Source organism: Carex rostrata, chromosome 6 (assembly GCF_964058835.1).
Source record: "Carex rostrata chromosome 6, lpCarRost1.2, whole genome shotgun sequence".
NCBI classification, from domain to species: Eukaryota; Viridiplantae; Streptophyta; class Magnoliopsida; order Poales; family Cyperaceae; genus Carex; species Carex rostrata.
In genome coordinates, this window is record NC_135923.1 from 2,994,644 (window position 1) to 3,012,023 (window position 17,380).

General features: G+C 34.6%; 3 protein-coding genes and 1 pseudogene across 5 annotated transcripts in view; 2 read left to right on the top strand and 2 right to left on the bottom strand.

Annotated features, from left to right (window-relative positions):
• LOC144555066 (Pentatricopeptide repeat (PPR-like) superfamily protein) overlaps window positions 1-10,653 on the bottom strand; it is a 71,681-nt gene extending 61,028 nt beyond the window's left edge. Inside the window, exon 1 of the mRNA XM_078303273.1 lies at window positions 8,821-10,653. Within this exon, the coding sequence (XP_078159399.1) occupies window positions 8,887-10,590 (1,704 nt within the window). The 5' untranslated portion in view covers window positions 10,591-10,653 and the 3' untranslated portion in view covers window positions 8,821-8,886. The remainder of the gene's footprint in view (window positions 1-8,820) is intronic.
• On the top strand, window positions 948-3,423 carry LOC144555916 (AUGMIN subunit 4-like; annotated as a pseudogene). Its single transcript, XR_013512157.1, has 8 exons — window positions 948-1,109; window positions 1,636-1,682; window positions 1,714-1,884; window positions 2,282-2,314; window positions 2,626-2,694; window positions 2,787-2,838; window positions 2,982-3,059; window positions 3,282-3,423. The product of XR_013512157.1 is annotated as an AUGMIN subunit 4-like (transcript).
• Window positions 3,477-5,659, bottom strand: LOC144556112 (pentatricopeptide repeat-containing protein At2g01860-like). Its single transcript, XM_078304603.1, has 2 exons — window positions 5,525-5,659; window positions 3,477-5,093 (listed from the first exon to the last, which is right to left on the bottom strand). Exon 2 carries the CDS (start codon window positions 5,068-5,070, stop codon window positions 3,586-3,588), a length of 1,485 nt encoding a protein of 494 aa, XP_078160729.1. The 5' UTR covers window positions 5,071-5,093; window positions 5,525-5,659; the 3' UTR covers window positions 3,477-3,585.
• Window positions 6,465-8,815, top strand: LOC144555071 (uncharacterized). Of its 2 annotated transcripts, none has more exons than XM_078303278.1 (7): window positions 6,465-6,596; window positions 6,704-6,742; window positions 6,936-6,989; window positions 7,367-7,420; window positions 7,567-7,620; window positions 7,715-7,786; window positions 8,393-8,815. In XM_078303278.1, exons 1-7 carry the CDS (start codon window positions 6,540-6,542, stop codon window positions 8,528-8,530), a joined length of 468 nt encoding a protein of 155 aa, XP_078159404.1. In that variant the 5' UTR covers window positions 6,465-6,539; the 3' UTR covers window positions 8,531-8,815. The 2 variants fall into 2 exon arrangements, with proteins under 2 accessions (XP_078159404.1, XP_078159405.1); XM_078303279.1 differs by having other exon boundaries at window positions 6,490-6,590.
• Window positions 10,654-17,380: the final 6,727 nt, after the last annotated feature.

Below are 17,380 nucleotides of genomic sequence, written 5' to 3' on the forward strand. Positions count from 1 at the left end.
AGCTGAAAGAGAGGTGCATATGTACCATGCTATATATATATTCTTAGATTTGAGAATTTGTTCCAATAGGTTTGCATATATACTTTTCCAAGCGGCATCAAATAAAGGTTTTTTTTTCTAGATAAACTTATGATGCCACAATTGATAACAAAACAATTGTTTATTTTGAAATGTGAAATGTACAAAACCACATCAATCTGCAAAAGTAGCATTTTTTTTTTTTAGAAATTGACAAACAAATTTGTCAGGAACAGGTTGATTTTTATTTTTTTTCTGCAAATATTTTCAAGAACATTTTTACGAATTATTCACGAATTTCTACCAAATATTTCCCATGACATTTTTTTTTTGCTCTTGCAGGATTGAGATTTTTGGTTTGAATAATTTTGAATCATTCCCAAATTATTCCCGAATCACGAATTTTTGACATCGTTGAATCGAAGCCGAATAATTCATTTGTCACTATGCCCACATGTACCGAATTAATAGTTTAATCCTTACAATTTTGGAGTGGGAAGGGGGGGGAGCCAATCAGTATGTTTCGATTTTACAATTTCTTTAAAAAAAAAAATGGCAGTAGATTCTCCGCCAACTGAATTGCCTTTAATTTGCATGACAGATTTACAAATTTGTGGGCATCTAATTAATCAAATGTCTTTTCAATGTTCTGACATTTTATGGGTGCTGATGTTTCTTCATTTTAAAATTACGCATTATCAACAATATTAATTTATCATTTAATATAAATAATAAAATTAAATATAGCAATAGCTTTACGCTGGCACTGGGCCTGGGCCTGCTAAATGAGTTGGGCCGACTCATAGACTATGAGTTGGGCTTTGAAATGAGTCAAATTGAGCCCAAACTCCAGTTCTCCGACTTGTTTTTGAGTTGGCTTAATTTCCCTCTCTTCCATCCCCGTCTCTCCAGTCTCCAGGCATGAATCGATGTCGAAGAGTGTGCTAACGAACCAGCAGCACGTGCTTGCGGAGGTGACGCACGTGATAGAGCAGCTTGAGCGGCATTGCCCGGCACCGGATGCTTCTCTCCTCTCCAATTCCGCCTATGACGATCTCCAACAGGGAGGGGTGGAAACGGATTGGATAGTGGTAAAACCATATCCATATTTTCTTTTATTTTTCGGATACGGATACAGATACGGATAAGGATTGGATATTAAACGGATATGGATATCCACTTTTTGCAATAGTGAATTATATAAATAATTTCATAATATATATTAAACTATATGATATATATCTACTATTCGGATACGGATAATTTAAAACCATATTCGTATCCGTATCCACACAGATATTCAGATATCGGATATCCGTGTCTAATTTTCGGAAAAGTGCACCCCTACCAACAGGTACTCTTCCATTTCTTTCTTTAGTTCTATATAGATCATATAACTGGTACGAGTGGCGCTCTTTGGGAACCAGGTCTCTTGTGGTTGGATTTGGATATAGCGAAATTTTTGAAGTTAGATTTGATTAATGGTGCAAAGGAAATGGCGTCGAGAATTTGCTATTTGCTAAATTCACATACATTTTTATAATCGCTTGCTCATATCATATTTAAGTTCATTAATTTGTTTTGTATATGCTAAATCATCAGCATATATTTGCATAGGCCAAAGAGGAGTTGTTAAAGGAGAGAAGAAACTACTTGGAGGCCATGCTGAAGTGATGGCTCAATTGTTATATTGTAGGCAGTATATTGCGAAGCAATAGCAATGGTCGAAGAATACCAACAAGCTGCATCGGCTTCAGCAGGAATTGGTAGTGGATTTAGTTCTTTAAAAGACGTAACGGGTTTATACCCACATCTCAAGTTGAATTGTTCCCCTCAGGTTCTCCCTCTCTCTTTCCCTCTCTTGCTATAATTATAAAGCTTTATGAGGCTACTCTTTTGCTCCTTTATTTGGCACTTTAGCCTTACGAGAATCTCGTTACAACCTAATTTAGCCTGAATTCACGCTCACGTGTACTTTCAGGCATTCCAATTTAACCTCCTTTATATTTGCCTCAATATACCCTGGCTTGCTACAGTAAGAACCCAGTGACAGTGAGCAAAATAGAATACTGGTTCTATGGTACAAAGTACTTGCAATTTCAGTGAGAAATAGTCAGATAGAAAAAAGGCCAGTACTGATGCAAACAGTTTAAAAAAGCAAGCTAAATAATGGTCAAACTAATATTTTGTGGTTGTTATTATGGTGATGCACACATTTGAAGCAGTACTTCAATTAAATTAACTGCATTAATTTGTTTGTTAGGTGGGACAGGAAACTCTCATCTAGTGGTTCATTGTACATATATATATATATATTTTAGATAGGACTTTGAGTAAGAGGTAGACTAAAACCCTTACTTCACATTTAAGCCGCCAAATAAGGAGTAAAATAGGATTAAAATAGAGTAAGAGATGAATTAATATGAAGTAAATTACACTACCTCTCTATATTGATTAACTTACTCTATACTTACTCTTCTAGCCGGATTAATTTTAGCCATGAATTACAACTACTAAATTAGGTGTAAAATTTGAGTTGTAAGATAGAGTAAGCAATTTAATCCTCTGTAAATTTACTCCAAAATTAAACATTTCTTAAATTTACAGTGTTTTGGAGCACCTTCTTTTACGTCACACTTACACCAAGGACTCGGTGCCAGCACTTCATCGGATTCGGTACAATTTTCATTACTTTATTTTGAGCTTGTACTAAAATGGCAAGTGGTGTAACAGCTAATAAGTAATATGTAAGTTGTCAATTAATACAGAAAGTTCCTTCTCGAAGCAACAGAGGAAGCATCAATTTCATACAACAAAACAGTATGTTTCTACAATTGTTTATTTTTGTTGCACAATTTATCATTCAAATCATTAATGGGCATTGAATAAAATTCTTTTACTGAGGTTACAAAGAATGATAATATGTACAACTCTTGTTTGTATAAATAAATCTTTCATCTTAGGTTAACTGATTAAGGGAGTATCAAGGAATGGATCCCCATTTTGACAGTATTGCGAGGCAGTATCATGACATTGTCAAGGTCAGTTCATTTATTAGTTTTGTTGGGCTTGTTAGAAAATATTCTTTTCCAAAATTGTATTTTCTATTAATTTTTACAAAGAAAAGATCAATTACCTGAGTATTAGAGGGTTTGTTATTGTATTTGTTTTTGAAGATAATGCAGAAAACAGTATTTTTTTTTCTGTATAATTTGACTAACTTGGTAGATTTTCTTCACAAATATTGCATTAACAAAAAGCAGAAATCGGAGGGAATGCGATGGACAATAGACCAAGTCAAAATAGACCTAAAGCAGCCTTCTGTTGATTACCAGAGCTAGCTGATTAATTACTTTTAAAAAAATCAATGTAGCTTCTCTTTTACTACAAAAATCTGATGTGATATTCATATTATGTATTGGTTTGTACAGAGTAAATTACTATTAATATTGCTTTTTTACTGTTATTGACTTATTGTTGTTATAATTTTTTCTCAAAACAATCAATTTTATTTTTATTTTAGAATAGCAAGTAATTAAGCAGATAAAAATTACACAGCACCATCGATCAATTTAATATCCCACATGCATTAAAAAAAGCCTGCAACTCTTTATCTAAAGTCATACCAGCTAACTCGAGTTCCTTCTTTAACTGTGCGCACTTCCCGTATCGGCCTGAAAACGAGTAACCCATTATCAAATCCCTGTAAATTTCATAACCAGGGCTAAACCCTGCCTCTTTCAACCTCATAAAGTACCTCGTAGCCCTCTCCAAATCATTTAATGCAACACATAACCGAATCACAACCCGGTATGCTGGTAGGTCAAGAAGACAATTTTGCTCCTCTATCTCCCAAATTAGTGCCATGCCTTCCCTATACCTCTGGTTACAGTACCTACTGTGCATCACAGTGGTATACATTACAATACTAGGGCCTTCTGTACCTCTACCTCTCTTCCGGTACCACTGAAAAAGTCGCTCGACAGTTTCAAACATTCCTAATTTGGTACAAACTTTCATTAGTGAGGTGCAATCTCGGGAAGACAAATTAAAAATTTCTCTCTCCCCGAGCTCATGGATCAAAGCTGTCGCAAGTTTATATCTATCGGGTGTGTGAACTGCTGCAAGAATCAGTTTTACAAAAACTGAAAGATCAAGTGTTCTATTTTTTTCCTTTGCTAATAACAAAACTCTCCTTGCCAGATGCAGTTTTCTAGCCTTTATGAATCCCTTGACCAAGGATTCCAGAACAGGTCGAGTTGCATTGAGGGTCCACTTTTCCAATTCATGTTCGATTTTCAATTTATCAAACCGTGCCAGTACCTCAACTGTAGATGCCAGAACTCGGTCATCTGGAAACAATGTAGGTCCAGGTTTTGACACCTTTGTCCTATTCTGGACCCAATTAAGGATTTGAAGCACTCGATCCGGGCAACCCATGTGACCCAATTCACGAATAGTCATAGAAAGAGATCCCTTGCGCAGAAATGGGGCCCACTGGTCAAGCACCAGTGACACATCAGATTGAGAATCAAGGGCCTCAATTTCTCTTGCAATGCCTATGAGAACTTGAGGGTTTTTGCTCACCTGGTCAGTGAAGGAATTGCGTGGAGAGAGAAAAGTTGTCAAGACAGATCGAATGTGGCGCTTTGGTGTTGGAGTTCTGTCTGTGGACGGGATCTTATGAGGCAACGGAAGAGGTAGAGCTCTCTCTTTTCTCTGTTTTCTGTATTTCTGTGGAGGTAAAGGTCTCTCAAAAAGAGATGATATGGCATCAAGCTCATCCTGGGTCCAATCTGAATCCAAAGTGGTTTTCCCAGTAATTTTATCTGAATTATCAGATAATTGGACACGGCATGCGGTGTATCTGAAATCAATTTCCGAGACATTCCCAATTCGAATCGGACAAAAAATCCAATTTTGAATTACTCTACCTCTACCTTTTCGGTGCCAGCTCCTTTGCATGCCAATTGGAGCAAAGGTGAAGGATGTACGAGAGAGAGCCATACCCATACAAGGAGAGGTTTGTACAGATAAGGCTAAGGTGAGCATAATAGAATTGCTAGAAGACCAAACTGAAAACCAGTATAAATAAGTTAACTATCAGGTAATGCAAAGACAAATTAGTGTAAACTGTAAAAGTAAACAAAACCAGTACTGGTATATGGAATAGAACAAAGTCAACAAACATTGCAAAATACTGTTATACTGCTACCCAAAATTTTATAGTAATCCAACTTGCAACTATTTGCTCAGACAAGACAAGCATCAATCTAAGAGAACTTTAACTTCAATTGCAATTAAGCCAAATTATCTACAATTAGCCAATTAAACACAAGCACCAAACAAATTATCAGAGAACACCTGTTTGATTGATTGAATAGTCTGATTCAGAGAAGCTGTTTACAACTTCAAAACTGTAACTAACATTTGTAAATTGTAACTAACTTGTCTAAACAATTTATGAATTTACAAACACAATTTAAGAGAGAAGAAAGAAAGAGACCTGGAGAGGCACCGGAGGTGATCGGTGGAGAGGCACTGGAGGAGGAGATAGGCGATCGATCGGTGGAGACTGGAGATTTGAGAGGAGCCGCTGGAGAGGCGCTGGAGGAGAGAAGCGTCAGTGGTTTTGGAGGAGAGACGGAGATAGGGTTTGGGCCGACTCATGGACTATGAGCTGGGCTTTGAAATGAGCCTAATTGGGCTGAGCTCAATTCTAGTTGAGCCCAAACTCGGCTCGAATTAAAGAAATGAACTAGTGAACTGAAAACTTATTGAAGGAAATTGATATTTCAAATTAGATGTATTTCTAGCCTATTTTACAGCAACCCTGTTATTTGATTATATAGTAGCTTCAGCCCAATAAAGCCCAAATCATTTTTAAAGCCCATAAATTTGAGCTTCCAGTTGGATTCGCTGCCCCTGATGCACCAACGTAGTGTTATTTTTTGTATTTTCTTTTTCTTTAATCAAGGAAATATATTTTTTTTCTTAATTAAATATGGTTGATGATATTCTTTGTTATACTTTATTTATTGCACAAATTGTATTTTTTGGGGGCTCTGTACGATAATCTGTCATATTAGCATTTGAAATTTTAAAATGGGGTAAAGATATTGACAGAACTAGTTTGGCTTCGTGCAGTGTACGATCAATAGAGAAAAAATGAAAAGGTACATGACTGATGCGTTCGGTGAAGTCAAAATAGCTCTGTCAATATCTTTACCTCCAAAATGACATGCATCATTTTCAAGGTAATAGCAATTAAGAACAATTATTGAATACAAATCCTAGTTTTTAACAGCTAAAGGAAATAGTCACGGTCAACAATTCCAGTAAAAATATAATTCCAACGACTAAGTAAGATATAGCTGTTATGTGATCATACAATCACATATTATTTAATTAATTTAAAGGCCCTGGCAAATGGCAACCACCTTGCTTCCATTTTATACCAACTTAACACAAGTCGCCTTCTCATCTCTCTCTCTTTTTCTCTTAAGCTGAAACCACCATTGATGGCTGAGACTTCTCCTTCTCCCACTTTACCAACCACCATTCCACCATTAGTACTGGTACCAATTTCTATTTTCTTTTACCAGAATCTATGTTTTCTATCTTCGTCAAATTGCCTATATGACCTTGTTTAATTCATGTCTTTTCTATACATTTTTTGTTGAAGAATAAAGAGCATTTCCAGCAAATGGGAGAACGAATTGAGGTAAGATGAATATAATTTATTACAGTTTTCAATCTTAGAACAAAAAAAAATCCACAAGTCAGAAAAATGCAATTGGTGTACTCAAGTTTTTAGTTTGTTTAGGGACTAAGCTGCAAAATTCAAAAAAATTAGGAATTTGATGAATTTTTTACAACTTTTCAATGCTACTGTTATTTTCTTCATTGAATTTTAGGAACTGGATGGATCTCAAGCAGAGCTATTATCCCGGATTCAGGGATTGAAAGAGGTACATTTTCATTTTAAATCTGCATTCCCTTTTCAGGCCAATATGCATTGCAAAATAAAATGCATGCCCCTTCCTCATATCATTTTGTCATTCTTGTTTAGAAGGGGGGTATTTATGAAAATTGTAACAAATTTCTAATTTTTTGTAGGCTTACTACTATATTGCCATTGCTCGGTCAAATTACACTTCTTTCAGTTAGATCGGTTATTTTACAATATAGAATCAGTCAAATTACTCTTCTTTCAGTTTTATCAGTTATATAATTACTTTTTTGGGGTAGATATCAGTTCAGTCCTCTCAACCTAGCAATTTCTAATCAAAGCATCATTTCAGCTGATACTTGTACCAGTTTATAGATATTTCATCGGTTTGTGTAGGAGGTACAAAGATGGAGGCTCAATCTAGACAAACAAGTAAAGACTTACAAAACTGTAAGCTAAGCTTTTGCTTCTACATATCATTTTACTAAACTTAGAATTTTAGAACGCCTGAGAAATGGAGCCACCCAACAAGTTCATCTCTCCTCTAAATGGCAAAAAGTTAAACACCCAGAAAAATAATTCTTTGTAATTTATAGGAACTTGATGAGCTCAAGCGGGAACTCAACTCAGATGTGGACCAGTTGAAATCTGTAAATGCTTTCTTTCAATGTTTATTTTTCTACAATTTAGAGTTCTTAATATATATTTTTCTTATTTATTTATTTTGAGCTTGTAATCCTATAGGAAGTCAAAGAGGTGAAAACTACTCTTCATTCGCGCCAGAATAGCTGGGCCTTTAATCTCTGGAACTTTGGAGTAAGCTTTTGTTCTAGTTTTCATGAGTGAGGCTACGGTATTATGCATAGTGCAGATCGGTTCGAACTATTGACCGATATCTCTGTTTTTAAACTTCAAACATTCGATCTGAACAGCTCAACATGATCTTCATATGAAAATATACTTGGAAACTAAATTTTATATTTTTTAGAATTTTTTCCTATTTTATAAATAGGTTTAAAATCACTACTTCTGGATGGTCTGAAATCTTTAGATTAGTGATTTTCTACCTTTCTAAAAAAATAGTAAAAAAAATTTGGTCTTTAAATGTATTTTCATGTGAAGATCATATTCAATGGTTCAGATTGACTTTTTTTTTTTACTATGAAAACGAAGATATTGGTCCATAGTACGGACCGATCTGCCCTATGCATAGTACCGTAGCCTCATTCTACTTTTCATTATTATTTGAAAAAAAAAATCTCAGTTCACCTGGCTTCAAGTAGTTTGGTTGTATCACTTCCCCTTCAGACTTCTGGTTTACTATATACCTAAAACAACATCATATGTAGTATGCAATATATATATATATATATATAGCAACAGAAATGTAATATTTTTCTTTCATTCTTATTTGAATAATAGATGAAGGATGCATCTGAAAATGGCAATCAAGAATTAGGCTATGACACCGTCACAGAGACGATAGCAGATACAAAACCTTCTTACGCATTAGAAAGAAAAAAGCATGATCAGATTTCCGGGAGTCCGAATCCTCCGTAGTACTCTATCATGCCGTGCAAATCTGAGCCGTTGTTCCGCTGCACGACATGGAATCATGACGATTGAGTCTATATTATTGGTATTTCGCTCGAACTCTGCACGGCACAATTCAGTATTATAGAGGATACGAGACCAATTTTGTTAATATTCCGAGTCATATTTTTCTTTTTTCTTAATTTGTTATTGCCTTGGATGTAAAAAAACCTGACTTATATTACAGCTGTTTATGTTGAATCATTAACACAGACATAATGAGAGAATAATATACTATATGAAAAAAATATAACTACCTTGTTTTTCTTATTAAAAAACAATAAATTGTACTGTACACCAAATTATCAACATATAAGAAATCCCTAACTTGAAACATTTTTACCATGAAGGCTTCCTGCAAGAGCAGCATATAAAAAATCATCTGGGGTAATACCCTCCGCAATCATTTCATCGTTAAACCGAAATGCCTCATCCGACCTCCCTTCCTTTGACAAGCCTGATATCAAAGCTGTGTATACCGCCCTATTTCCCTTTATACCCCTGCTTTTCATTTCATCGAACACTTTCAGTGCAACACTGATCTTCCCACTTATACAATGGCCATGCACCAGTGAAGCATAGGTATACACATCTGGTAGCAACCCTTTTTTCTCCATCTCTTTTTTAAACCTCTCTGCCTCTCTCACACTTCCCTTTTTGATATACCCATGCATGATCGCATTATACGTGACTAAACTAGGATGTTCACCTTTTTCACCCATTTCCCGAAATAACCTTCTTGCCTCGACCATGTTTCCCTCTTTACAATATATACTAATTAACGTTGTATTAGTGACGTAATTAGGCTTAACCCCTCTTTGAACCATGGTCGTTAGAACTTCCTTTGCTTCACCAAATTTACAATGCTTGCAGAAACCACATGCAAGTGTATTGTAAGTGTACACGTCTAACTCAATGCCGGTTTTCTCCATAACAGATGTTAATTCAAGTGCCTTTTCTACCAACCCTTCTCTAACATATCCATCTAACATTGTATTAAATATAACTTGATTGAAATTAATTCCTTTGCATTGCATATCACTCATGAGCATCTCAGCCGCCTCCATTTGACCTAATTTCACAAACCCATTTAATAAAGCAGCATAGGTATGTTTATTAGGTACAATCCCTTTCTCCACACACTCATCGAATAACATTGAAGCTCTTCTCATTTTCCCCACCTTGCAGTTGGCATTTATTAATGCGGTGTATAAATACACATCTGCAATCACTCTTTTCTCGTTCATATCTTGAAAAACAGCTTCAGCTTTTTCGATTTTTCCTAAATTGGAATAGAAGTTGATTAGGATAGTGTATGTGCCGACGGTAGCCTCAACTCCTTCACGGGTCATACGATCAAGAATATTGTTAATCATGTCAACATTCATAGTCTTTCCATAGGCCTCAATCAAGCAGTTATAACACAAAACATTCAGCTTGATCCCTCTGTGAGACATTTCATCAAACAACTCGTGGGCACTCTCAACATTCCCTTTCTTGCACAACCCCTGAAGAACAATTGCCACACTGAAAGGTTTCACATCCACACCATTTGATTCAACTATCCGACGGAGGAAATCAATCGCGGAATCAAGTTGACCCGCCTTCTTAACCGCCATTAAGTACTCTGCGCATGACCTTCCATCCACACGGCCAAACCGTTCAAGCATTAAATCAAACACCTCAATTGCATCCTTGGTCAAGCCTAGTTGGGAGTAAACCCGAAATACCATGTCAAATACTTCATCTTGGGGTACCTTCGTAATTTCACATGAGTTTTGGATACATGGGGCAATGGAGCGAAATGGGTAGCTGGGTTTTTGGGAGGAGAGGATGGATGTGAGAATGGATTTGGCAGATACGTACCGTTTTCCCTTTATTAGGGAGGAGAAGGTGGCCAACTGGGACTGGAGAGGAGGAGAATCTAACAAAGTGCTCGATTGAGTTGTAATGGCAATGGTGAAGATGGTAGGTAGCGATACAAGCGGTTTCTTGTGAAGTTCAGAGAGGTGCTTCAATAGATGCATTGTGCGGTGTGTGTGCGCGCGCGCGTGCGTGAGGTGAGCGGGTGTGTGCCGTGCGCCAGAGAGAGAGAGAGAGCACCGGAGGAAGAAAAGAATTCATATTTATGGTAACAATTCTGATTACATCCAGGCCGTTCGATCCGAATACGCACTCATTTTAATGATTAATCCATCTGGAACCGGATTGCCCGGATTCTCATCGGACGGTCCAGATCTAAAAAGAAATATTTTGTTACACGAGTCAAGAGTGCGAATCCTCTGAGATATCTCATATTTTGCGTGACCGACGTGTCCGATGCCTATTCGGGGGTGACGTGGGAGCCAGTATTATTTGAGCTTTGAGATTCGCATAGAACGTATTGCAACGGTTGAGATTTTCCAAAAGGTAACGCAAAATATGAGATATCTCAGAGGATGCGAATTCAGTCAAGAGTCGAAGGATGTGAATTCACATCTACATCCTCTCCATTACCTGATAAAAAATCTTTTACATTTACTAGATCTGGACCGTTATTTATAACTTGACACGAATCTTAAATCATAATAATACTACCCTCCATGCTAGCCCGAATCTCAAACCAGTTAAAATTTATCTCAAACCGTAAAGTGAGGGTAATTGTCTACAGTACCTGAGAGGATACGAAGCCCAGAGGATATGGAATCCCTCCCTCCTGGTAGGCCGTTCGATCAGAATCCGGACCATCCGTCCAAAGGTAGAATATGCGGGACTCTTTAAGATTCGTGCCCCAGCAAATCGGACCACCCGGATCTAAACTCAAATTTTGAGTTACCTTGGATGATATTAATTTCTGATTAGCATGATTTCACGGAAAATCACAACCCTTCAAATACGTTCTACACGTATCTCAATCTCAGTGGATACGTACTCGTATCGGACTCGGGTTCAGGAAAAACGGACAAGAGTAGACACAAAGGAAATAATTGCTCATTTTAGAACCGAATAGAATTAAGCCCAATAGCCCAATTCCAAGCTTTAGAAGAGTTTCTTCGGGCCTAATTAAGGTACGTTAAAAGGCTTTTATAGACCCGGTCCATACAAACAATTGGGCCTTTTCTGGCGGGTTTTAGAAAAAAATTTGATTTTTCAATAATTCGTCACAAGACACTAGAAAATAGATATTCATGTTTAATCGCTATTGGGCCTTTAGATACGATATAATAGCTAGAAAAAATTCACGATAAAAATATCGGGAACAATTGTTGGGATATAATATAATACTAGTAATCGTGCCCGTGCATAGCAACGGGAGCAAATTATATAATACTAGTAATTGTGTCCGTACACAGCAACGGGAGCAAATTATATAGTAGAAAATATTAAGCTCCTTACTAAGGAGGAGAGATAATTTAAATCAAATTTGTAGAGAAAAATAGTTAAATACTATATTTATCTACAAAATAACATATGTGAACTCTAGTGTAGTGGTAAAAATTTTAGCACCAACAGAATCCAACTGGGTTCGAATCCCACCTTCAGCAGAAAAAAAAGAAAAAGGGTGCGGTGCACAGGCTTGGTCCGCAGGTGCCATGCGTGGTTTAGACGCGCAGTCAACGGGTACTGGGATCATATGCGGCGCGACCAATGCATACTTAAGTGTTGAAGCTCATAATTTGGAAAATTCTTCTATGTGCGATCTGAAAATTCAACGACTGAGCATCATTCCGAAAAAAAAAAAAAGTAAATCAGAACCCTTGCAGGATCTAGACATTAAGCTCCTTAATAAGGAGGAGAGATAATATATTGTGAACTATATTTTTAAAAATATAAATCGTGTTAAAAAAAATAAATATAAAACAATAAAAATTAACAGTAGTTTTACAAATATCAAATTATTGAGGAACAAATTCAGAAGGCAAAATATCCTGACAAGAAAAAAATTTAATAATATAATATAATATATTATACCCATTTTGATTATTTTTATTTGATGTTGATGGTACTATTACTATTAAAAGTCATTGAGAAGCGTGTTGAAAATAGGCAAAAAGATAAAAAGGGGGTGGTGAATTGTGAAATGTGAATTGGTGATTTAGACAAGCTTTTTTGAGAGCCGTTGAATGATGAGAAAAATAGAAACCTACATTATTAGATAACCTTTTCAACTACAACCTATGAATTTGTCAAACTCTAGTCACCTTTTTTTCTTTAGGCCCTGTTTGAACTTATTTTGTACTGTTCATGTGGAAAAAAAAAATTTAATCTGGGTGAATTTTTTTTCACATGAACAATAAATTTCGAACAGGCCCTTGATTTAGAGTTCTCAACTTGAGCTAATTTGTTTTTTGCAATCTTGATAATGAGTTTGAAAAACAGTATCAGCCCAAATAAATTTTAATGTATTATTATTATTATTATTTCATTCTTTCTAATTTTAGTAAATAATTAACCCTCCAAACTTGTGTGGATAAATGATAATTATCTACCAGTCTATATTGAAATTATTTCATTTAAATTTTGCTCGAGCTTTACATTAAAATATAATACATTATCCCAAAAAGTATTGATTTTCCAAACTATTACATTATTGATTTCCAAAAATAAAATTTCACTCCTAAGTTAAATTTGTGAGACTTATTTAATATTTTGATTATTTTCATATATTTTATTTTTAAAACTTCAATAGACTTTACAAAACAAATTGTACTTGTTAACGTGACAATTTCAACAGTGCTGCTAAATTGTAAATTGGTTGTCCTACAATTCATGTTATAATTAATTATCTCATTATATATTTAATTGCATACATGATTCTAACGTTGAATTAAAAAAAATTACCATATTAAATTTGACCTATATATTGACATTGTTCGGTAATTTCAGAGATAATAATTAATTAATTATTGATCGTACCTATAAATCAATTTTAAAATCATCATGTGTTAATAGTGACAGCTAGATATATATATATTTTCCGCTGCTACTAAAATTTAAGAATAAAATAATTATATGCTGTGTCAGCATTTGAAACAGAATGTAATAATAAATATATATTTGTGCTGTCAGCATTGACAATTCTTATCCCAATAATGCAAGCAAATTATCATTAATTGTTCAAATCCTAATCTTCCAAATGGGCAACTTGCAATTGCATTTGTTGCTTGTTAAGAAATTTCTTCTGTATTCAATTCCGTTAATATCATCTGTACTGCAACTACAGTTAATTACAAAAAAAAAAAAAAATACAGCGTATTTGACAAACATACCGATATGTATACGTCTAAAAATATGGGCAAATACGTGTCTATATTGTGTAAGGACGTGTCCGTGTCTTTACAAATAATAAATTTGGGCCGAGCTTAACTAATTAGCTGGATATATAGTATAAAATACACACAAATTCACAAAAAATCATAAATTGAAACCTAGCTGAGCTAGCTTGCGAACTGACGAGTGAGCTAGGCTCCAACTTTAACTCATTAATTTTGAACTGAATTAGTGGCGATTTGGATCGTTAACAACTCAGTATAGTAATGAGCGAGTTATTAGCGAGTAAGTCAGATGCGAGTAGGGGTGAGTAAATTGCTCATAACTCGTGAGCCGCTCATAACTCGCTCACTAAATGCTCACTTGAACTCGCTCATTTATCCGCTCACTTAAACTCGCTCATTAACAACTCGCTCATTAATTTATTAAATGAGCGAGCATGAGCATGCCCCAACTCGCTCATAACTCGCTTATTTAAAATTTGCCACATCTAATCCCGCCGCCATATTCAATCCCAAATATTCATAGTTTATACATTTTATTTTTAAATAGACGCCTCAAAACAGTTTGTTGTTAGTTTATGTTTTTGGATTTATGTTGGATTTTTATTAGTGCTGCTTTAGTTTTAGTTGATCGTTGTTTGTTGATGCTATTGTTAGTTTATGTTGTTATTATTCTATTTTTGTAATACCGTTGATTTTTTTGTTATTATTCTATTTAATTGAATTATGACAATTTATTAAATTTTAGTACTCATAACTTGTGAGCTGCTCATAACTCGCTCATTTCCGACTCGCTCATTTATTCGCTCGCTTGAACTCGCTCATTTAACAACTCGCTCATTTATTAAATGAGCGAGCACGAGCATACCCTAACTCGCTCATGCTCGCTCATTACTCACCCCTAGATGCGAGTTACGATCGAGCCAGGAGTTCCGAGATATTTTGCCATCCCTAAATTGTGAATTCAAAACCAACCAATGAGAGAGTGCCACATGGCACCATCACGACATGTCGGAACATATGTTACCAAGCCATATAGTGTCAATAAATATGTTGTGTACTTGTGTTCATCTCTAATCGATATTATACAATACAACACAATACATCTGCAAATTTTAAAATATTAATACAACACAACTTCAATACACAATACCTAATACATCATCTGTAATCGATACTGTACAGTACAACACAACACGTCTCAAAATTTTGATGTATTAACACAACACAACTTATGCACAATATCTAATACCTCATCTGTAATCGATATTGTACAGTACAACACAACACGTCTCAAAATTTTAAAATATTAACACAACACGGCTTCAATACACAGTACCTAATACCTGATGCTTCTATGGACCTAAGAACTTATTTGTAAAATGAACATATTTTTATTTTCAAAGTTCAAACACTTGATCCGAACCGTTCATCTTGTTCTCCATATTAATATGTGCTTGGAGACCAAATTTTACATTTTTCTTAATTTTTTTACTATTTATTAAGATGGGTACAAAAAATATCAAATTCAGACCATTGAATTTTGTACCCATCTTAATAAATAGTAAAAAAAATTAAGAAAAATGTAAAATTTGGTCTCCAAGCACATATTAATATGGAGAACAAGATGAACGGTTCGGATCGACTGTTTGAACTTTGAAAATAAAAATATGTTCATTTTACAAATAGGTCCTTATGTCCATAAAAGTCTTTGCCATATATATATATATGAGATGGGCTACGGTGAGTTGCGAAGTAAAATGTGTTTCTACTTCACGCCGTATTTTTATTTTGAAAGTCTAAACGACCGATCTGAACCGTTAGATGTTTAATCCATATTGAAATGTGCTTGGAGACCAAATTTTACATTTTTTGGAATTTTTTTACTATTTATTAAGCATTTTTGAAAATTGCTGTTTTGCTAAATAGTAAAAAACAGTCAAATTTTCTGGACCATCAAATCAGCGACTTTCAAAATTGCTTAATAAATAGTAAAAAAAATTTCAAAAAATGTAAAATTTGGTCTCCAAACACATTTCAATATGGAGAACAAGATGAACAGTTCGAATCGACGTTTTGAACTTTAAAATCGCAAAATATAAGCGTGAAGTAAAATAGTCGCTTTACTTCGCAACTCACCGTAACCCATCTCTCTCTCTCTCTCTCTATATATATATATATATCTTCTTTCTTTTACCTGATACATCTTCTTCACAATATGGCATTGTCTAAATTAAGTAAATTAATATACGAAATACAAAAGGTATCATGTCATTTTCATGCACGACCAAAGGCTCATACAAGTGCGTAGTAAAGTTGAACCCTAACTCATCTCTACATGCATGATGTGACATTTTTTATATATATTCATGCATTGTCGTTTTAACCTTACTTTTCTTCATGGAGATACTAAGAAGTCTATACAGCTGTTTTAAGGAAAAGGTTTTGTATTTCATCAACCTTTTCCCTTTTTCCCTTTCACTTCTTTTAAAGAAAAAGGCGCTAGCTTCAATATTAAGAACTTTTGGTTTTTGAGTTTACAAACCATAAGAAATCAAACATTAGGACAGCTACTGTTAGAAACATTTTTCAAAGAGGAGGGTTCAAATGCCTCCATTTTTTGTGTCTCCATCGTGCCTCTATTTTTAAAAACTTTAATAACTCAAAATTTAAATCTTAAAATTCAAAATAAATCTGTTGGATATGAACTATATCATTTTATTTATGCACATGTAAAAAATTATGGCATTTCAACTTTGTTTTGATTGTCATCTTGAGCTTGTAAAAATGTATACAAATGTGGATAATTTCTAGACGTTAATTTTTCAACTTATTGATTCATATAAAAGCAAAATCAAAATGTGATAATTTTTTATGGCCACATAGAGAAAATAACATTAATTACATCTAACAGTTTTAAACTTTGAGTTATTTAAGTTTTTTAAAATGGAGGCATGATGGAGGCACAAAAAATGGAGGCATTTGAACCCTCATCTTTTTCAAATATGTTAAGATCTTTTTAAAATAATATCCGAATTGCCACTCCAGCAAAGTATGCTAAATGTTATAAGTGCAGTCAGGGGCAGAGCCAGACTTTCAAGCAATGGATGTCAAATGTGAATAAGAGTCAATCATGTACAATTTTCATGTTGCGTATGGGAGTCAATTTATAGTATGAACAATATGTTTCACTAAATTATATAGAAAATCATGAAGAAGTACAAAAATTTTGAAAATAAATGAGGGTCAATTGACCCCCATATGCTTCATGTAACTCTGCCTCTGAGTGCAGTTATAGATTGAAATATAATTTTTAGCAGGGACCGAATCGAAAAATTTAGATTAAAGGGCTGGGTGTAAAATTTATAATAGCAAATGAAATTTAGAATATATAATTTTGAGAAAGGACGGAATTAGTAAATTTGGAAGGGCTGAAATGTAAAATTTATAATATGTGGTACTTAATATTAGAACTTAAGTCTCTACAACTTTAAAATGAAATTTTAACCGTTAAGGTACAGCTACACATTTAACATTTAAAGATAAATTGAAGTATATGTACATT

What these genes read in the sequence shown, in the direction of transcription:
- LOC144556112 (XM_078304603.1), bottom strand. Translation starts at nt 5,070, where the DNA reads ATGCTCACCTTAGCCTTATCTGTACAAACCTCTCCTTGTATGGGTATG.
- LOC144555071 (XM_078303278.1), top strand. Translation starts at nt 6,540, where the DNA reads ATGGCTGAGACTTCTCCTTCTCCCACTTTACCAACCACCATTCCACCA. An exon ending in ATGTGGACCAGTTGAAATCT is followed by an intron (nt 7,621 to 7,714) that starts GTAAATGCTTTC and finishes GTAATCCTATAG; the next exon opens with GAAGTCAAAGAGGTGAAAAC. An exon ending in TTAATCTCTGGAACTTTGGA is followed by an intron (nt 7,787 to 8,392) that starts GTAAGCTTTTGT and finishes TTTGAATAATAG; the next exon opens with ATGAAGGATGCATCTGAAAA.